This window comes from Nerophis lumbriciformis, linkage group LG27 (assembly GCF_033978685.3).
Source record: "Nerophis lumbriciformis linkage group LG27, RoL_Nlum_v2.1, whole genome shotgun sequence".
NCBI classification, from domain to species: domain Eukaryota; kingdom Metazoa; phylum Chordata; class Actinopteri; order Syngnathiformes; family Syngnathidae; genus Nerophis; species Nerophis lumbriciformis.
In genome coordinates, this window is record NC_084574.2 from 8,632,398 (window position 1) to 8,655,000 (window position 22,603).

General features: G+C 39.0%; 1 protein-coding gene across 5 annotated transcripts in view; it reads right to left on the minus strand.

Moving 5' to 3' along the window:
• Positions 1–22,603, minus strand: part of inpp4b (inositol polyphosphate-4-phosphatase type II B) — a 621,310-nt gene that overhangs the window by 309,565 nt on the left and 289,142 nt on the right. For all 5 annotated transcript variants that reach the window (XM_061922950.1, XM_061922949.2, XM_061922951.2 and 2 more), the window contains one exon: positions 10,001–10,080. In XM_061922950.1, coding sequence (XP_061778934.1) covers positions 10,001–10,080 — 80 coding nt within the window. The remainder of the gene's footprint in view (positions 1–10,000; positions 10,081–22,603) is intronic.

Genomic DNA, 22,603 nt, shown 5'->3' on the forward strand with positions numbered 1-22,603 from the left:
ACACCTGTGAAGTGAAAACCATTTCAGGTGACTACCTCTTGAAGCTCATGGAGAGAATGCCAAGAGTGTGCAAAGCAGTAATCAGAGCAAAGAGTGGCTATTTTGAAGAAACTAGAATATAAAACATGTTTTCAGTTATTTCACCTTTTTTTATTAAGTACATAACTCCACATGTGTTCATTCATAGTTTTGATGCCTTCAGTGACAATCTACAAAGTAAATTAGAGATGTTTGATAATATACTATCGGCCGATAAATGCTTTAGAATCAGAATCAGAATCAGCTTTATTGTCATTACGCAAGGTAACGAGATTGAGGCCATTCCATACAGTGCGATGTGTGCATGCTAGAAAAATGTAATATCATAAATTATCAGTTTCAAAAAGTAAAATGTATGACTTTTTAAAACGCCGCTGTGTACACGGACGTAGGGAGAAGCACAGAGCGCCAATAAACCTTAAAGGCACTGCCTTTGCGTGCCGGCCCAGTCACATAATATCTACGGCTTTTCACACACACACAAGTGAATGCCATGCATACTTGGTCAACAGCCATACAGGTCACACTGAGGGTGGCCGTATAAACAACTTTAACACTGTTACAAATATGCGCCACACTGTGAACCCACACCAAACAAGAATGACAAACACATTTCGGGAGAACATCCGCACCGTAACACAACAGAACAAATACCCAGAACCCCTTGCAGCACTATCTCTTCCGGGACGCTACCCAATACCCAAAAAACCCGCCCCCCCCCCAAACCCGCCTACCTCAACCTCCTCATGCTCTTTCAGGGAGAGCAAATTCCAAGCTGCTGTTTTGAGGCATGTTAAAAAAAATAATGCACTTTGCCATGTTGGCATTTTTTTCCATAACTTGAGTTGATTTATTTTGGAAAACCTTGTTACATTGTTTAATGCATGCAGCGGGGCATCACAACAAAATTAGGCATAATAATGTGTTAATTCCACGACTGTATTTATCGGTATCGGTCGATATCGGAATCGGTAATTAAGAGTTGGACAATATGACAGTTATTTAAACATAACTCCTAAACCACACGTGCAAAATGGCTAATAATGCCTGATGCAATGTATCTGTGTGAGTTTTACTGGGAAAAAATACTTTGTAAGGTTTGCAAAGACACAAGTTAGTTTTTTTTACTCAATATGACAGTATAACTGTCATACTAAATATGAAAGTTATATAAACAAACCATGCATTATGTCTAAACATGCCTGTAATATTGTATCTATGTGAGTTTTACTAGAATCAGTTGTTTTTGTAAGGTTAGCAAATACAAAAATTGGGTTTCACTCAATATGACAATATACTGTCACACTCAATGTGACAGTTATTTAAAATTAACTCCTAAACCACACATGCAAAATGGCTAATAATGCCTGGAGGAATGTATCTTTGTTAGTTTTACTGGAAAAAAAAACATTTTGTAAGGTTTGCAAATACTCAATACGACAGTAATGTTCTTAAAATCCTGAGATAATGCGAAAAAAGCAATAAAAATGTATTCCATCATAATTCCTAAACCAAACACGCGAAATGTTTCAAAGGTTTACAAATACAAAAATTTGGTTTTACTCATAATGACACAGGGAACTGCGGGATAAATTTTTTTTTGTCCTTATCCGATATTGTCCAACTTATTATCGGACATCTCTAATGTAAATAGTCATGAAAATAAAGAAAACACATTGAATGAGGAGAAGGTGTGTCCAGACTTTTGGCCTGTACTGTACTATGTATGGAAATAAACATTTATAGAATCTTTCTGTGTAGATAACACATTTCACAACGTATCTGCAGCCAATATAATGAAAACTATTTTTGGCTTCTAAAATTTAGTGGGTGCGACTTATGTACCGGTGCTCTCTATTGTCCAACAAATTGGTCATTTTAAGCATGACATTAATTCACCAGACGAAGAAGTGTGGTAAAAATAACATCCATCCATCCATTTTGTACCGCTTGTCCCTTTCGAGGTCGCGGGGGGTGTCTGCACTGCAAAATGTGAAATCTAAGTAAGATTAAATATCTCAAATAAGGGTGATATTTGCTTATTTTCTGTCTGATAAGATAATTCTTCTCAATAAGCAGATTTTTACTTGTTTTAAGTGTTTTGGTCCTAAATGATCTCAGTAAGATATTACAGCTTGTTGCTGAGATTTGATGAGCTATATTGAGTAAAACATGCTTGAAACTAGAATATCAACTGTTGCAAAGCTGTGTCACCAACACTCACAAGTATAAAACTACTTTTTTAAAGTAATCATTTCTTATTTCAAGCATGAAAAAATAAATCATGACTTTGACACAATTGTGTCTCATAATTAAAGGGGAACATTATCACCAGACCTATGTAAGCGTCAATATATACCTTGATGTTGCAGAAAAAAGACCATATATTTTTTTAACCGATTTCCGAACTCTAAATGGGTGAATTTTGGCGAATTAAATATTCGCTCTCGGAGCGATGACGTCACAACGGGAAGCAATCCGCCATTTTCTCAAACACAAGGGTCAAAACAGCTCTGTTATTTTCCATTTTTTCGACTGTTTTCCGTACCTTGGAGACATCATGCCTCGTCGGTGTGTTGTCGGAGGGTGTAACAACACCAACAGGGACCGATTCAAGTTGCACCAGTGGCCCAAAGATGCGAAAGTGGCACGAAATTGGACGTTTGTTCCGCACACTTTACCGACGAAAGCTATGCTACGACAGAGATGGCAAGAATGTGTGGATATCCTGCGACACTCAAAGCAGATGCATTTCCAACGATAAAGTCAAAGAAATCTGCCGCCAGACCCCCATTGAATCTGCCGGAGTGTGTGAGCAATTCAGGGACAAAGGCCCTCGGTAGCACGGCAAGCAATGGCGGCAGTTTGTTCCCGCAGACGAGCGAGCTAAACCCCCTGGATGTCTTGGCTCACACCGTCCCTTATGCCACCGAAGATGACCAAGAGAAGAATATCGACCCTAGCTTCCCTGGCCTGCTGACATCAACTCCAAAACTGGACATATCAGCTTTCAGGAAAAGAGCGCGGATGAGGGTATGTCTACAGAAAATATTAATTGATGAAAATTGGGCTGTCTGCACTCTCAAAGTGCATGTTGTTGCCAAATGTATTTCATATGCTGTAAACCTAGTTCATAGTTGTTAGTTTCCTTTAATGCCAAACAAACACATACCAATCGTTGGTTAAAAGGCGATCGCCGAATTCGTCCTCGCTTTCTCCCGTGTCGCTGGCTGTCGTGTCGTTTTCGTCGGTTTCGCTTGCATACGGTTCAAACCGATATGGCTCAATAGCTTCAGTTTCTTCTTCAATTTCGTTTTCGCTACCTGCCTCCACACTACAACCATCCGTTTCAATACATGCGTAATCTGTTGAATCGCTTAAGCCGCTGAAATCCGAGTCTGAATCCGAGCTAATGTCGCTATAGCTTGCTGTTCTTTCCGCCATGTTTGTTTGTGTTGGCTTCACTATGTGACGTCACAGGAAAATGGACGGGTGTTTATAACGATGGTTAAAATCAGGCACTTTGAAGCTTTTTTTAGGGATATTGCGTGATGGGTAAAATTTTGAAAAAAACTTCGAAAAATATAATAAGCCACTGGGAACTGATTTTTAATGGTTTTAACCCTTCTGAAATTGTGATAATGTTCCCCTTTAAAACAGATGACAGCCAAATGGACTTTGCTGTTTTATTTTCAATGAAACAATAGAAAATACATACTCATATAGTAGTACAGTTGGCACAGTGCAGTAAACTGACAGTTAATATTTAAACATTTGACATTTCTAACAATTTTGAACAGAAATAGTTCATGCACATTCAGATAAATTCTTCAAAATTACAATTAAAAAAATTTGGGGAGGGGGCCGGGCTGTATATATGCACACTAATTGACTGAAAGAGCACGCACTTGGCGCAATAATGTCATGTTATCCATGGAAAAATGCATTTTTAGACAATATGATTTGTCTGAGCGGCTAGGAGACCCCGAGAGTAACAAGCGCTTGCCTTGTTGCCTTTCCATTAAGAACAATAAATTAGTTTTTAGTATAAGTTTGCTGGTTTCAAGATAATGGCACTAGCATTTACTTCAGTTAAGAATATTTTTCAACAAAATGAGCAAAAAGGTCTCACTTGTTATTAGTGAGAATATACTTATTTTAAAGGTATTTTTGGGTTCATTGAAGTTAGCTAATTTGACTTGTTTTGGAAAGTCTTGACAAGCCGAATTTTCTTGTTCTATTGGCAGATAATTTTGCTTAATTCAAATAAAATACCCCTCATTTTTTTATTTTTTTTTTTCTTCTTTTTGAACACTGACTTTTTGCAGTGTGGAGCCCATCTAATTTGTTCCTAATGGATAATTACTTTCTTTCTACGTCCTCACTAATCCCTCCCGCCAACGACTGGAGTTGAATAAGTGACATTTACGCGAGAGGGAGCGACATACAATGCAAAGTCCAAGCTATTAAAACATCTCTGGAGGACTTCGCCACCTGAATAAGGCGCACGCAAATAAGGGTCATGGCGGTTCATACAGTCATTTGTCAGGACACGATTATGTCCAGTGTCTTGGAATCCCCAACAGGAAATGAAAAGCATAACAAAGAGAAGACTGTCAAAGGGGGGGCCACATTTCCCAGCGTTACACGTGAAGGGAATTTCAGTTAGCAGTTGACTGCATCCAGTACTGTTTGCATAAAAAGCCATTAAGAATTGTGTGTATTTAATTAGACTGCAGCTGCAGCCAATTTTACCATTTTCAGGCAGAAACCACAGTCATAACAGTCAGTGTCGCCATGGTAACCAGTTTACACCTCACTTTCTTCCTTTGTGGAGCGTCTACTTACTGCTCCCTCGGTCAAAAGTGCTGCTTCGCGCGGGCAGGAGAAAGCTCGCCAGGATTGAAGTAACTGGCTGTTACTTTAGGAGAGGTAGTTAGTGTTGAAAAAGGTTCTTCTCTGCGGTTAAAACCACACAACAACAAAGAGGCACGCCAAAAACGACATCCAAGCAATATGATTGGACGCTAGCCGAGCTCTTGTGGTGATGCATACAGCTAGAAGGGTCCCATTCGTCACGGTTTACCTGACACATGAAATGTGACGAATTGGGGGACACACAATATCTACTTTAGCCGCCAGATGGCAGTCAAGTGTTGAATACCGTATGTGGAGGGGGGCGTGGCCTGCGGGCCTGCCGTGGAACAAAGTGTGCCAGGACCGGCCTCGAAGACAGCGACAGTTGAGTAGATGGCCCAGGTAGGCCTTGTAATCTAATCACCTGTCGCCTTTATTAGCAGCAGCCGGAGTGAGACACACAGTTGGAGTGGGAGCCAGAGAGAGAGACACGAGCTCAGAGAAAGACATTTTGCTGGAAAACAAAAGCCTTGCAGAATTGGTGAAAATAAAACAGTGTTGTACCCTGAATTCTGGGCTCTTCTGGCAGTGTGTGGTGGTCTGAAGAACCCTAACATGTTTTGAATCCGACCAATGATATTGTGTTGGATAATATTGGTATTGGCCAACCCTCAAAACTCAAATTTTGGTATCCTTTATCAAGTTGTATTGGGACACCCTTACAAGAAACACTATCAGGTTTTGAATCCGACCAATGATATTGTGTTGGAGATAATTGGTATTGGCCAACCCTCAAAACTCCAATATTGGCATCTTTAGGGATGTCCCGATCCGATATTTGGATCGGATCGGCCGCCGATATTTGCCAAAAAATGCGTATCGGCAAGGCATGGGAAAATGCCGATCCAGATCCAGTTTAAAAAAAACTCCGGTCCGTGTTTTCCAACGCACCGATTTAAATAATACATTCCACTTTTCTGCTGCTCCATAATTTCTGTTCCGCATTTTCCAGCACACCTTCAACACATCCACAGGTCTGTGGATTCTCACGCAGTTGCTTTTAGCTGCTGGAATTACACGACAGGCTCTTCTCACTCTTTCCTGTGTCTCCCTCTCACAGACAGCAAGCGCACTTTCTTACAAACGTCACATACTGTCACGTCATACGTCACGTCATACGTCACATACGTATACACCCTCTCCCAGCAGAGAGGTAGCAGCATGGCTAACGTTAGCTGTGGTGCTAGCGCAGCCGTGCGCTCCTGTGCAATTGCTATGGCGTCACATTAGTGCCAAAAATCCGAGCGCATAAAAACTGTTATCGAGCGCTGATTCTCCACTTCGTGCGCGCGCGACACCCTTTTGCGCATGCGCAAAAAGGCACCACGCGCGGTGCCTTTCTGCGCGCGTGCCGTCTCGGTCTGTGCGCTGTCATGTTTCGTTTTGGCACTTTGGGGGTGGGTATGCTTAGACGGCCCCTTCTTTCTGATTGGTCAGGCGAAAAATGCTCAGAGCCAATCAGAAGTATAGCAGGGCGGGTCATCGTCAATATGTATCAAGATTTACGGAGGAAGAAGTGGATAAAAAAAAGTTGCGCGCTGATGAAGGTTATTTCATACCACATAAACACAATACAGGGTAATACAAAATGTGAGCCAAATAAATAATAAGACAACAAACACCATAATCACATCTTTCAGCCAGAACTGGTCCACCAGCAATAACATCCAACCATAACATTTTATATTTTCACTTCTTCTTGAACATTTGTTTTCTAATTTATGGAATTTCTTTTGATTCAGCCATAAAATTAATGAAATAATCTTTGAATTTTGTTTTTAAAATGTTAAAAATAGCTTTTAATAATGTATTCTGAAACAGTTTAAAATAATCAGAGAACTGACTAACACTGACCCTACACAACTATGTTGCACAATTAAGTCTTTTTTTTCTTAAAGCGAAAGAGGTAATTTCAACAGGTACAGCATCCTATGTCATATCTACATGTAATAAGATTTGTAACAAGGCAAACCGTTTGTAAATTGGTTCGAAAATCGAGCAAGTTATGGTAATTTAATTAGTACATGTACCATGGACATCAATGTAATGATTGAGGCTAGATGTCCGAGGTAAGATGGCTACAACGTTGCTACGCTGGAGAATCATTGGTCGTATGAAAAATGCTCAGAGCCAATCAGAAAGGAGGGGCCGTCTAAGCATACCCGCCCCCAAAGTGCCAAAAAGAAACATGACAGCGCGAGGAGAGATGCCAGGAGTACACAGAGAGCGCACAGACAGACGGCGCGCGCGCAGAAAGGCCCCGCGCGCGTGCAAAAAGGCACCACGCGCGCGCAAAAGGGTGTCGCGCGCGCGCACGAAGTGGAGAATCAGCGCGCGATAACAGTTTTTATGCGCTTGGATTTTTGGCATTAATGTGACGCCATAAATTGCGCACTGCTCAAACGTCCTCTGCGCACAGCAAATCTATGCCACGCACAAAATCAAATAAAAAAATAAGCGCATAACAATTTTCGACACACGGACACGACAGAGAAAACAGTTTTCGTCATCATTGTTCAAATATTGTAACGTCTGTCGAGACGCTTATCTCCATTCGGTGCCACACGTCCACACCATCAAAATGCAGAGGCAAAAATTTCCACATCAACACCGTATGAAGAAAATAGTGATTTTTTTAGTTGTGATTTCCTTCTCTGCATGAAAGTTTAAAAGTAGCATATATTAATGCAGTAAGAAGAAGAATGTTTTAATGTAGACATGCAAGCCTTGAAAGAACATTTTGAAAATCAAGACTACATTTCCTGCAAATGGGTGCATTTCTACCCTATATTTTAACTTTAGATTTATTCCCATATCAAACTCTTTTGGCTGTCTTTTGGACACTTACATCCGGCGCCCCCCTCCACACCCTGGATTATAAATAATGTAAATAATTCAATGTGATTATCTTGTGTGATGACTGTATTATGATGATAGTATATATCTGATAGTATATATCTGTATCATGAATCAATTTAAGTGGACCCCAACTTAAACAAGTTGAAAAACTTATTGGGGTGTTACCATTTAGTGGTCAATTTAGTGGAATATGTACTTCACTGTGCAACCTACTAATAAAAGTCTCAATCAATCAATAAAAAAACACATAGAATCATCATACTGCTGTGATTATATGCATCAAGTGTTCATTCAAGGCTAAGGCAAAATATGGAGATATATATTGTGTATCGCAATATGGCCTTAAAATATCGCAATATTAAAAAAAGGCCATATCGCCCAGCCCTAGTTTAATGATGCCATTTCTGTTTGTCATGTATAATTTTGTCTATTTTGTGTTTATCCTTGAATAAACAGGTCAGTTTCTTGTTACCAACCATTGTGTATTATTCAAACTCCCCTAATTCAGCTGGCTAGTTGTTATCAAGAGTACTAAAACCCTTTTCAACATGATTCTGACAACTAAGTAGGCTAAATAACTTTAAACTTTAATACATGCTCGGATAGGCTAGTATCTGTATCGGTCAGTATCGGTATCGGATCGGAAGTGCAAAAACAATATCGGTATCGGATCGGAAGTGCAAAAACCTGGATCGGGACATCCCTAGGTATCTTCTATCAAGTTGTATTGGGACACCCTTACAAGAAACACTAACATGTTTTGAATCCGACCAATGATATTGTGTTGGATAATATTGGCATCGGCCAAACCTCAAAACTCCAATATCAGTATCTTCTATCAAGTTGTATTGGGACACCCTTACAAGAAACACTAACATGTTTTGGAATCCGACCAATGATATTGTGTTGGATAATATTGGCATCGGCCAACCCTCAAAATTCCAATATCGGTATACTCTTTAAGTTGTATTGGGACACCCTTACAAGAAACGCTAACATGTTTTGAATCCGGCCAATGATATTGTGTTGGATAATATTGGTATCGGCCAAACCTCAAAACTCCAATATCGGTATCTTCTATCAAGTTGTATTGGTACACCCTTACAAGAAACACTAACATGTTTTGAATCCGACCAATGATATTGTGTTGGATAATATTGGTATCGGCCAACCCTCAAAACTCCAATATCGGTATCCTCTATCATGTTGTATTGGGACACCCTTACAAGAAACACTAACATGTTTTGATTCCGACCAATGATATTGTGTTGGATAATATTGGTATCGGCCAACCCTCAAAACTCAAATTTTGGTATCCTTTATCAAGTTGTATTGGTACACCCTTACAAGAAACACTAATGTAAGTACATGATTTATTTAATTTTATCAAAAAAAAGTACAAACGAAAAGCGCGCACAGTGGCGGAGAAACAACTTGGCTATGAAAACAAATACTTGCACAAAGGCAGAAACTATGAACAATTAAACAAAAACACTAACTGTGGTATTAATAAACAAAACTTACTTGGCATGGACAAAAGGAGCAGCATGAACGATGGACATGAAAAAAGTGTCAGGAATGTGCAGATCATAAATGTGGGATGTCGTCCGAACGACAAACTGAAAACAATGAACTTAAATACTATAGACATGATTAGTGAAAGCAGGTGCGTGACTCAAAACGTGAAACAGGTGAAAACTAATGGTTGCTATGGTGACAAAACAAAACAAAAGTGCACAAGAAGTCCAAAAACAAAACCGAACATGACTAAAACAAAACATGATCACACAGACATGACAGTTTTGAATCCGACCAATGATATTATGTTGGATAATATTGGCATCGGCCAAACCTCAAAACTCCAATATCGGTATCTTCTATTAAGTTGTATTGGTACACCCTTACAAGAAACACTAACATGTTTTGAATCCAACCAATGATATTGTCTTGGATAATATTAGTATCGGCCAAACCTCAAAACTCCAATATCTGTATCAAGTTGTATTGGGACACCCTTACAAGAAACACTATCAGGTTTTGAATCCGACCAATGATATTGTGTCAGGGAAACAGTAAATAATTACTACAAAACAAAGTGGTCGTTCAATCCGCAACTCCATTAAAGAGATGTGTTTGTTGCCATGCCAACTTATCTTTGCCAGTATAGAGAGAAACAATAACTTACCTGAGAAGCAAGGTCAGTCGTTCATCTTTGGCTCGAAGCAGATCGCTTACGGAAAAGGCGGCGGTGCCCAGGAAGCTGCTCTGTCGAGACACAGACAAAATGGGATTGTTTACTTCCGCAAAGGCATCCGAAACGCCCGGTTTTTGACTTTGCCAGACACGTGTTTGCTGCGGGCACCATGCCACCGCACCGCAAGTGGGTCAAGAAGAGAGACGAGAGGCTGAGCCCATCAATAACCAAGTGAGAGAAGTATTTGGAGGGATATAAAAAAAAAAGAAGTGGATATTTAGGCACCATGAGGCTAAAAGTGTGCCAAGGACGCCGAGCCAAAGCTAACCGAGCAAGTAATTAACAGCGGATACAAAAGGTGAATCCTGGCGTCGTAGGATGTGGAGTGGAAAAAAAAACCGGTTTAAAATCAAGCAGTTTCCCCGCGAGGTTTAGTGAGAAATGACTGCGACTTTGTAAAATGTTTATTTTGGTGGGGTTTGAGCCGAGGCAAAGCCCCGACTTTGATTGTGCAATTTGGCTAACAATGACTCTAATTGCAAATAACCCGCCGTTCTGTTTTTCCAATTAATTAAAGCTAACGCTGCAGCCTCCCAGGCCAATTAAAAACTAATTAATTGTTAATTAATCGAATGGTTGTAGCTCCGGAGTCCCACCCCAGACAAAAAGGAAGTGATAAAAACTTGTACAACTTGGAAAGAACTTGTTTATCTCGCCGGCGAAGGGACGTGGCGTCGATCATGTGACCCGGGCGAAAGCCAGAAGTGATCCATAACTAGAATATGCAATTCCAGTAGGAATTGTGGGTAAATGCTGTTTGTGCGGAACTGAAATGGTTGATAGGCGAGGATGAGTGGAGCGTGTGGATGTTGGAACGGTTCAAATCGGACAAGAAATGTGGGATATGAAGAGGTTTCTATATTGCCCTTTCAACTTCAACGGTGGGGGAAATTCCTGGTATTTCCAGGTGATCTGCTAATTTTCGGAACTGAGAAACACCTTTGTTTGATTGTGCAGGAAGAGTGGAGTGGTTCAGATCAAGTGAGGAATGTGGGAGTTGTAGTACATTTGTATGGCAATTTCCTGGAAATTTCGGGAAAACCGGGAATTAAAAAAAATATAGGTAATATCACAAATTTCCTCGATTATATAAATTGGTTGGTGTGGAATTTTTTGAATCGGTCAAGGAAAGTTGACGTAGTAACACTTTGGAATTCAGAATTGGAATTTCAGAATTCCTGGAATTTTGTACTAAAAAAATAGATACATTTGATGTCCCAACTCAGGGTAACGTTTTGATGGTGGAATTGGTTAAAGAAATGTGGAAAGAGAAGCCGAAAGAAAAAAGTATGGAAATAGGGCTTTGAAAAACTGGAAATTCTGGGAATTTCTGGATTTTTGGGGTACTTGGAAAATGGTAGTTTGAATGTCCAGGAGGGGTCGAGTGTGTGAGGGTGGAACGGTTCAAATCAAGTAAGGAATGTGGGAGTTGTAGAACTTTGAACATGTCTGTACATTTGTATGGCAATTTCCTGGAAATTTCGGGAAAACTGGGAATTAAAAAAAAATATAGGTAATATCACAAATGTCCTCAGTTATATGAATTGGTTGATGTGGAATTTTTGAATCGGTCAAGGAAAGTTGACGTAGTTACACTTTGGATTTCGGAATTTCTGGAATTTTGTACTAAAAAAATAGAAACATTTGATGTCCCAACTAAGGGTAACGTTTTGATGGTGGAATTGGTTAAAGAAATGTGGAAAGAGAAGCCGAAAGAAAAAAGTATGGAAATAGGGCTTTGAAAAACTGGAAATTCTGGGAATTTCTGGATTTTTGGGGTACCTGGAAAATGGTAGTTTGAATGTCCAGGAGGGGTCGAGTGTGTGAGGGTGGAACGGTTCAAATCAAGTAAGGAATGTGGGAGTTGTAGAACTTTGAACATGTCTGTACATTTGTATGGCAATTTCCTGGAAATTTCAGGAAAACTGGGAATTAAAAAAAAATATAGGTAATATCACAAATGTCCTCAGTTATATGAATTGGTTGATGTGGAATTTTTGAATCGGTCAAGGAAAGTTGACGTAGTTACACTTTGGAATTCGGAATTTCTGGAATTTTGTACTAAAAAAATAGAAACATTTGATGTCCCAACTAAGGGTAACGTTTTGATGGTGGACTTGGTTAAAGAAATGTGGAAAGAGAAGCCGAAAGAAAAAAGTATGGAAATAGGGTTTTGAAAAACTGGAAATTCTGGGAATTTCTGGATTTTTGGGGTACCTGGAAAATGGTAGTTTGAATGTCCAGGAGGGGTCGAGTGTGTGAGGGTGGAACGGTTCAAATCAAGTAAGGAATGTGGGAGTTGTAGAACTTTGAATATGTCCGTACATTTGTATGGCAATTTCCTGGAAATTTCGGGAAAACTGGGAATTTAAAAAAAATATAGGTAATATCACAAATGTCCGAGATTGTATGAATTGGTTGGTGTGGAATGTTTTGAATCGGTCAAGAAAAGTTGACGTAGTTACACTCTGTAATTCAGAAATGGTATTTTGGACTTACTGGAAAACCCATAATTTGTACGAAAAAAATAGATACAGTTGATGTCCCAACAAAGGGTAACGTTTTGATGGTGGAATGGGTTACAAAAATGTGGAAAGAGAAGCTGAAAGAAAAAAAGTATGGCAATAGGGCTTTGAAAAACTGGAAATTCTGGGAATTTCTGGATTTTTGGGGTACCTGGAAAATGGTAGTTTGAATGTCCAGGAGGGGTCGAGTGTGTGAGGGTGGAACGGTTCAAATCAAGTAAGGAATGTGGGAGTTGTAGAACTTTGAATATGTCCGTACATTTGTATGGCAATTTCCTGGAAATTTCGGGAAAACTGGGAATTTGAAAAAAATATAGGTAATATCACAAATGTCCTCGATTATATGAATTGGTTGGTGTGGAATTTTTTGAATCAGTCAATGAAAGTTGACGTAGTAACACTTTGGAATTCAGAATTGGTATTTCTGAATTCCTGGAATTTTGTAGTAAAAAAATAGATACATTTGATGTCCCAACTAAGGGTAAAGTTTTGATGGTGGAATGGGTTAAAGAAATGTGGAAAGAGAAGCTGAAAGAAAAAAGTATGGAAATAGGGCTTTGAAAAACTGGAAATTCTGGGAATTTCTGGATTTTTGGGGTACTTGGAAAATGGTAAGTTTGAATTTACACACACTTGTTATTATATATGTTGACCAGAGGGGGAGCATTTTTAAAACCGACACACAGTCAATTTGAAAAATCCCTCCTTTTTTGGGACCACCCTAACTTTGATAGATTTCACCAGCAGGGGTGCAAATAAGACATTCTCTATTAGATGCAATGTTATTGGGACCATGATTTATGTCATCACTTGTTCACACCTCCTCATATGGAAGCTACTTTTCCTTCTTGATGTCTCAAGAAGGGTAGAAATACAAAAACACACGCACACAAACACACAAACACACACACACTTGTATTTGTTACCTATTTGAGACCTCCCAAAAATGCTTTCATCTTTAGGACCACCCTTTCTAGATATATAAAGATGTGTATTTACAACATTAATAATATATACATACTATGCAAATATAAAAAAGCTTGTTGTGAAAAATTAATTGGAATTTCACAAAAAAAGGTCAAAATTTCACAAGAAAAACTTAGAATTTTGGCAGTATTATAATAAAAGTCGTAATTTTACTCAACGCAAGTCAAAATCTTACAAGAAAAACTGAAAAAGTGAGCAATGTTATGATAAAAGTTGGAGTTTTACTTAATAACAGTCGCGATTTTACAAGAAAAGCTTAACAGAGTCGTAATTTTACTCGACAAAAGTCACAATTTTATAAGAAAACTTTACAATTTTGGCTACATAATAATTATCAGAATTTTGCTTGGCAAAATTAAGACAAGTCATGATTTTACTTAATGAAAGTCACAATTTTACAAGCCAAACTAAAAAAGTGGCAATATTGTGATAAGTCAGAATTTTATAAGACAAATGTCACCATTTTGCATTAAAAAAGTAATGATTTTACATTAAAAAAAAGTAATCATTTATGAGAAAATATTGCAATATTACAGAAACAGAAAGAATATGAGAAATTGTCCCCAATTTTATAAGAAAAAAGTCGACACATTGTGAGAAAGAGACTGCTTTTAGTTAATTTATTTTTCGAACTTTTTGGTTTGTAATTGGTTTTTAATCTTCATTATTTACTTGAAGTTATTACAGTATGTCTCTATATACATTTTATTTTTATTTTTTAAATACGTTTTGGCAAAAGGGGACGCATTTCAATTTCTTACACACTTGTTATTACATATGTTGGCAAGAGGGGGAGCACTTCAAATTTTTACACACACTTGTTATTTCATATGTTGACCAGAGGGGGAGCACTTTTAAAACCAACACACAGTCAATTTGAAAAATGTATTGTAATTTCACAAAAAAAAAGGTCAAAATTTCACAAGAAAAACTGAAAAAGTGTGCCATGTTATGATAAAAGTTGGAGTTTTACTCAATAACTGTTGCGATTTTACCAGACAAAAGCCTAACATTTTGGCAATTTTATGAAAAGAGTCGTAATTTTACTCGACAAAAGTCACAATTTTATAAGAAAATTTTACAATTTTGGCTACATATTAATAATCAGAATTTTGCGAGGCAAAATTAAGACAAGTCATCATTTTACTTAATAAATGTCACTATTTTACAAGAAAACCTAAAAAAGTGGCAATATTGTGATAAGTCAGAATTTTATATGACAAATGTCACCATTTTGCATTAAAAAAGTAATGATTTTACATAAAAAAGTAATAATTTATGAGAAAATATTGCAATATCACAGAAACATAAAGAATATTAGAAATTGTTCCCAATTTTATAAAAAAAAAAGTCGACACATTGTGAGAAAAGGACTGCTTTTAATTAATTTATTTTTTGAACTTTTAGTTTGTCATTGGTTTTTAATCTTCATTATTTACCTCAAGTTATTACTGTATGTCTCTAAATACTTTTTTTTTTTTTTTAAATACATTTTTGTCAATTTCTTGCACACTTGTTATTACATATGTAGGCAAGAGGGGGCCCATTTAAATTTCTTACACACACTTGTTATTTCATATGTTGACCAGAGGGGGAGCACTTTTAAAACCAACACACAGTCAATTTGAAAAATCCCTCGTTGTGAAAAATGAATTGGAATTTCACAAAAAAAAGGTCAAAATTTCACACGAAAAACTGAAAAAGTGTGCAATATTATGATAAAAGTTGGAGTTTTACTTAATAACAGTCGCAATTTTACAAGAAAAGCTTAACATTTTGGCAATTTTATGAAAAGAGTCGTAATTTTACTCGACAAAAGTCACAATTTTATAAGAAAACTTTACAATTTTGGCAACATAATAATAATCTGAATTTTGCTTGGCAAAATTAAGACAAGTCATGATTTTACTTAATGAAGGTCACAATTTTACAAGCCAAACTAAAAAAGTGGCAAGACATATTCACCATTTTGCATTAAAAAAGTAATGATTTTACATAAAAAAAGTAATCATTTATGAGAAAATATTGCAATATTATAGAAACAGAAAGAATATGAGAAATTGTCCCCAATTTTATACGAAAAAAGTCGACACATTGTGACAAAAAGACTGCTTTTAGTTAATTAATTTTTCGAACTTTTAGTTTGTAATTGGTTTTTAATCTTCATTATTTACTTGAAGTTATTACAGTATGTCTCTATATACATTTTATTTTTATTTTTTAAATACGTTTTGGCAAAAGGGGACGCATTTCAATTTCTTACACACTTGTTATTACATATGTTGGCAAGAGGGGGAGCACTTCAAATTTTTACACACACTTGTTATTTCATATGTTGACCAGAGGGGGAGCACTTTTAAAACCAACACAGTCAATTTGAAAAAATTATTGGAATTTCACAAAAAAAAGGTCAAAATTTCACAAGAAAAACTGAAAAAGTGTGTCATATTATGATAAAAGTTGGAGTTTTACTCAATAACTGTCGCGATTTTACAAGAAAAGCTTAACATTTTGGCAATTTTATGAAAAGAGTTGTAATTTTACTCGACAAAAGTCACAATTTTATAAGAAAACTTTACAATTTTGTCAACATATTAATAATCAGAATTTTGCTTGGCAAAATTAAGACAAGTCATAATTTTACTTAATAAATGTCACTATTTTACAAGAAAACCTAAAAAAGTGGCAATATTGTGATAAGTCAGAATTTTATATGACAAATGTCACAATTTTGCATTAAAAAAGTAATGATTTTACATAAAAAAGTAATGATTTATGAGAATATTATTATTATATTATATTATTGCAATATTACAGAAACAGAAAGAATATGAGAAATTGTCCCCAATTTTAAAAGAAAAAAGTCGACACATTGTGAGAAAAAGACTGCTTTTAGTTAATTTATTTTTCGAACTTTTTGTTTGTCATTGGTTTTTAATCTTCATTATTAACAATTTTACAAGCCAAACTAAAAAAGTGGAAATATTGTGATAAGTCAGAATTTTATAAGACAAATGTCACCATTTTGCATTGAAAAAGTAATGATTTTACATTAAAAAAGTAATCATTTATGAGAAAATGTTGCAATATTACAGAAACAGAAAGAATATGAGAAATTGTCCCCAATTTTAAAAGAAAAAAGTCGACACATTGTGAGAAAAAGACTGCTTTTAGTTCATTTATTTTTCGAACTTTTTGTTTGTAATTAGTTTTTAATCTTAATTATTTACTTCAAGTTATTACAGTATGTCTCTATATACATTTTTTTTTTTTTTTTTTAATACATTTTGTCAATTTCTTGCACACTTGTTATTACATATGTAGGCAAGAGGGGGCCCATTTAAATTTCTTACACACACTTGTTATTTCATATGATGACCAGAGGGGGAGCACTTTTAAAACCGACACACAGTCAATTTGAAAAATCCCTCGTTGTGATAAATGAATTGGAATTTCACAAAAAAAAGGTCAAAATTTCACACGAAAAACTGAAAAAGTGTGCAATATTATGATAAAAAGTTGGAGTTTTACTCAATAACTGTCGCGATTTTACAAGAAAAGCTTAACATTTTGGCAATTTTATGAAAAGAGTCGTAATTTTACTCGACAAAAGTGACAATTTTATAAGAAAACTTTACAATTTTGGCAACATATTAATAATCAGAATTTTGTGAGGCAAAATTAAGACAAGTCATCATTTTACTTAATAAATGTCATTATTTTACAAGAAAAACTAAAAAAGTGGCAATATTGTGATAAGTCAGAATTTTATATGACAAATGTCACCATTTTGCATTAAAAAAGTAATGATTTTACATAAAAAAGTAATAATTTATGAGAAAATATTGCAATATCACAGAAACAAAGAATATGAGAAATTGTTCCCAACATTATATTTTTGCCTGTTCTGTTGGCTGCTGTATACCCGAGGGACTCTTGGGAGAAGTGGCGAGTCCTGTGCCTGGCGGTTCTCTCCGTCCAAGACATTGAAGATATCTATCTCTTTGGAACTGTGATAACAGGTCATCTGCTGCTTGGATTAGGCGTTGCTCTGGTCTGTATTCGAAAGACCATGGCAGCCATAAGTGTGACGATCTGCCACAGTCACGTCGGGTTGTGTTTCCGGGTTGGTGTTTATTTCCTGTCAGTGCTCTTATTTTGGTTCCATTTCCTGCTTGTCTCCCTGAGCGCTGTTTCCCCTCACCTGCTGCTGATTGGCAGCCTAGCCACAGCGGTTGTCAATCAGGTGCCTCGCCCTCCAGTCAGTACTCTATGATTGGTTTCCTGGTATCCTGTTATCCTGGTTCTTGTTTCCCCTGCGTTTCCTTTTGACATTAAAGTCATGTTCTCTCGCAACACGCCTGCAGATGATGTGGTCCTGATGGCTTCATCTGGCCAGGATCTTCAGCTCTAACTGGTTCGGTTCGCGACTGGGATGAGAATCAGCACCTCCAAGTCCGAGTCCATGGTTCTCGCCCGGAAAAGGGTGGAGTGCCATCTCCGGGTTGGGGAGGAGACCCTGCCCCAAGTGGAAGAGTTCAAGTACCTCGGAGTCTTGTTCACAAGTGAGGGAAGAGTTGATCGTGAGATCGAAAGGCGGATCCGTGCGGCGTCTTCAGTAATGCGGACGCTGTATCGATCAGTTGTGGTGAAGAAGGAGCTGAGCCGGAAGGCGAAGCTCTCAATTTACCGGTCGATCTACGTTCCCATCCTCACCTATGGTCATGAGCTTTGGGTTATGACCGAAAGGACAAGATCACGGGTACAAGCGGCCGAAATGAGTTTCCTCCGCCGGGTGGCGGGTCTCTCCCTTAGAGATAGGGTGAGAAGCTCTACCATCCAGGGGGAGCTCAAAGTAAAGCCGCTGCTCCTCCACATGGAGAGGAGCCAGATGAGGTGGTTCGGGCATCTGGTCCGGATGCCACCCGAACGCCTCCCTAGGGAGGTGTTTAGGGCACGTCCGACCGGTAGGAGGCCACTGGGAAGACCCAGGACATGTTGGGAAGACTATGTCTCCCGGCTGGCCTGGGAACGCCTCGGGATCCCCCGGGAAGAGCTGGACGAAGTGGCTGGGGAGAGGAAAGTCTGGGCTTCTCTGCTTAGGCTGCTGCCCCCGCGACCCGACCTCGGATAAGCGGAAGAAGATGGATGGATGGATGGACGCCTGCCATCCCTGCATCTTGGGGTTCGCCACCAACAAATTATGACAATAAGGAGCCCCAAAACTGCCCGTCGTGATGGATGGGATGGCCAGAGCTGTGGGGACTCAGACTTTGGCGATCTTGGAATTGAATCGCAAATTGAAGAACATCTCGGAGAAGTTTAGACTTTGCAAGGCGAAATTATGACCAATTCAAGAGCCACAGTGGACAATTCTTGCAGACAAACCATTGGAACGTGTTTGCTCGCCCTAACCAAAACAATCCTTATCTACAATTTGGCTCCCTCTGCATTGGACAATGAAGCATATTTTTCTCCCTTCTTCCATCCTATCCATGTAAAGTTATTCAGATCTTTCACCACTGCTGAGATGAAGTGACTGTTTGTCTACTCTAAAATCTCAAATCAGCATCCTTGATTTGTCTACACTACTTTCCTCGCCTCCATACTATCTCAATCTCTGCATCAGTTTAAAAAAGGCCATCCTGCCTACTGACCTTTTCTTTCAATCATTTCCTCCTACAGCTTTTTCCTGCTGCCCCTCCACAAATCCTCACACGCTTCAGACCCAAAAAAAAAAAAATGCACTCAGGGATGTGTCCAGACAAAGAAAGAAAGCGGCAAAAAGGTCAGTCAACAAAAATGAGTAATACAAAACAAACACGGGGCCTTGAGTTGGTCACATTCCCAAACAGCACACCGCCGTCGTCGTTGAGGTCAGTACGGTTAAGGAGGCATCGGGGTCTTGCGGATTTGATTTTTTTGTTGTCGTGTATTCTCACTCATACAGGATGACGCACGAGGCCAGTCCTGACCTGCCCTCACGCCAGCCCACGAGGCCATTACGCAGGAAACATTACAGCCCTGTGTAGCCATTACTTACCAGTCCATCTTGGAAAGCCATTCCCTGGCATCTTTTTATGGCTCCTCACCGTGAATGCTTTAGAAGTAATGAAGCTCCCGAGACCGGCCGTCGCACGGGGGGGGGGATCAAAGCGGCGGTACGGCGGCAAATGAGAGAAAGATGAGGCCGAGAGGAGGAGCCAAGAGGAAGACGGATGACGCTCTCTTCCAGGATCAAGGAGGATTGATTATGATGGCCCCGCTCGCTTCACCCGGCTTCCTTCCTCCTCTCCTCCAACATCTTTGCACCTGAGTCCATTCCTGAGTGTTTGTTAAACATGCAAACTTCAGCTTCATCGTAAGAAATAACAACGAGAATCGCTCTTCAACCATCCTAAACGTACTAAAATACTGCTCTACTTCATACCTGGCCATTGCCACAAAACCAAGCTCCAATAGGTCACAACCCCACTTAGGCCCAATGAAAGTAGACTTCGGTCACCGATTCTGTTCATAACTTTTATGGACAGAATTTCTAGGCGCAGTCAGGGCGTTGAGGGGATCCGGTTTGGTGGCTGCAGGATTAGGTTTCTGCTTTTTGCAGATGATGTGGTCCTGATGGCTTCATCTGGCCAGGATCTTCAGCTCTCACTGGATCGGTTCGCAGCTGAGTGTGAAGTGACTGGGATGGGAATCAGCACCTCCAAGTCCGAGTCCATGGTTCTCGCTCGGAAAAGGGTGGAGTGCCATCTTCGGGTTGGGGAGGAGATCTTGCCCCAAGTGGAGGAGTTCAAGTACCTCGGAGTCTTGTTCACGAGTGAGGGAAGAGTGGATCGTGAGATCGACAGGCGAATCGGTGCGGTGTCTTCAGTAATGCGGACGCTGTATCGATCCGTTGTGGTGAAGAAGGGGCTGAGCCGGAAGGCAAAGCTCTCAATTTACCGGTCGATCTACGTTCCCATCCTCACCTATGGTCATGAGCTTTGGGTTATGACCGAAAGGACAAGATCACGGGTACAAGCGGCCAAAATGAGTTTCCTCCGCCGGGTGGTGGGCTTTCCCTTAGAGATAGGGTGAGAAACTCTGTCATCCGGGGGGAGCTCAAAGTAAAGCCGCTGCTCCTCCACATCGAGAGGAGCCAGATGAGGTGGTTCGGGCATCCGGTCAGGATGCAACCCGAACTCCTCCCGAGGGAGGTGTTTAGGGCACGTCCGACCGGTAGGAGGCCACGGGACACGTTGGGAAGACTATGTCTCCCGGCTGGCCTGGGAACGCCTCGGGATCCCCCGGGAAGAGCTGGGCGAAGTGGCTGGGGAGAGGGAAGTCTGGGCTTCCCTGCTTAGGCTGCTGCCCCCGTGACCCGACCTCGGATAAGCGGAAGAAGATGGATGGATGGATGGAGGTAAGTGACTCAAAATGTGAAACAGGTGCGTGACGTGACAGGTGAAAACTAATGGTTGCTATGGTGACAAAACAAAAGTGCACAAAAAGTCCAAAAACAAAACCGAACATGACCAAAACAAAAACATGATCACACAGACATGACAAAAGGTTGGCGGGAACACTGCAAAAAGTCAGTGTTGAAAAACAAGAAAAAAAAATACAAAATTAGAGGTATTTTATTTGAACTAAGCAAAATTATCTGCTAATAGAACAAGAAAATTTGGCTTGTCAAGACTTTCCGAAACAAGTAAAATTAACCAACCTCAATGAACCCAAAAATACCTTAAAATAAGTATATTCTCACTAATAACAAGTGTGTCATGTCTGTGTAATCATGTTTTGTTTTAGTCATGTTTTGTTTTGTTTAGTTATTGGACTCTTTAGTTTCTGGCTTTTCACTCCCTTGTCTTGTTTCCATGGTTACCCATTAGTTTCACCTGTCCCACGTTTGGACTCATTGTGCACTCTTGTTTGTCACCATAGCAACCCATTAGTTTTCACCTGTCACGTCACGCACCTGTTTCACGTTTTGAGTCACGCACCTGTTTTCGTTAATCATGTCTGTAGTATTTAAGTTCATTGTTTTCAGTTTGTCTTTCTGGCGACATTCCACATTTATGCTCTTCACATTCCTGACACTTGTTTTTTCATGTCCATCTTTCATGCTGCAACTTTAGTCCAAGCCAAGTAAGTTTTTGTTTATCAATGCTATAGTCTTTTGGTTTCATAGTTTGTTCTCCGCCACTGTGCGCACTTTTCGTTTGTACTTTTTTTGCTATAGTCTTTTGGTTTCATAGTTTGTTCTCTGCCACGGTGCGCACTTTTTGTTTGTACTTTTTTTGATAGTAATAAACAATCATGTACTCACATTCCCGTGTCGCCCGAGCCAACTTTCCGTTGGATTCCGGAAAAGCAAACACCCAGGACCAAGTCTTGACATTGTGCACTTTTCTTGATAGAAAAAACAAATCTGAGACCTTTTTGCTCAATATGTTGAAAAATATTCTTAAATGAAGTAAATGCTAGTGCCATTATCTTGACATAATGATATGCGCTCGGCATTACATTTCTTGAAACCAGCAAACTTATACTAAAAACTAATTTATTGTTCTTAATGGAAAGGCAACCGCTTGTTACTCTCAGGGTCTCCTAGCTGCTCAAACAAATCATATTGTCTAAAAATGCATTTTTCCATTGATAACATGACATCATCGCGCCAAGTGCGTGCTCTTTCAGTCAATTAGTGCGCATATATACAGCCTGGCCCCCGGGCAAATTTTTTTTTATTGTATATTTGAAGAATTTATCTGAATGTGCATGAACTATTTCTGTTCAAAATTGTTAGAAATGTCAAATGTTTAAATATTTACTGTCAGTTTACTGTACTATGCCAACTGTACTACTTTATGAGTACATATTTTCTATTGTTTCATTGAAAATAAAACTGCAAAGTCCATTTGGCTGTCATCTGTTTTAATTATGAGACATATTTGTGTCAAAGTCAGGATTTTTTTTTTCATGCTAGAAGTAAGAAATGATTACTTTAAAACAGTAGTTTTATACTTGTGAGTGTTGA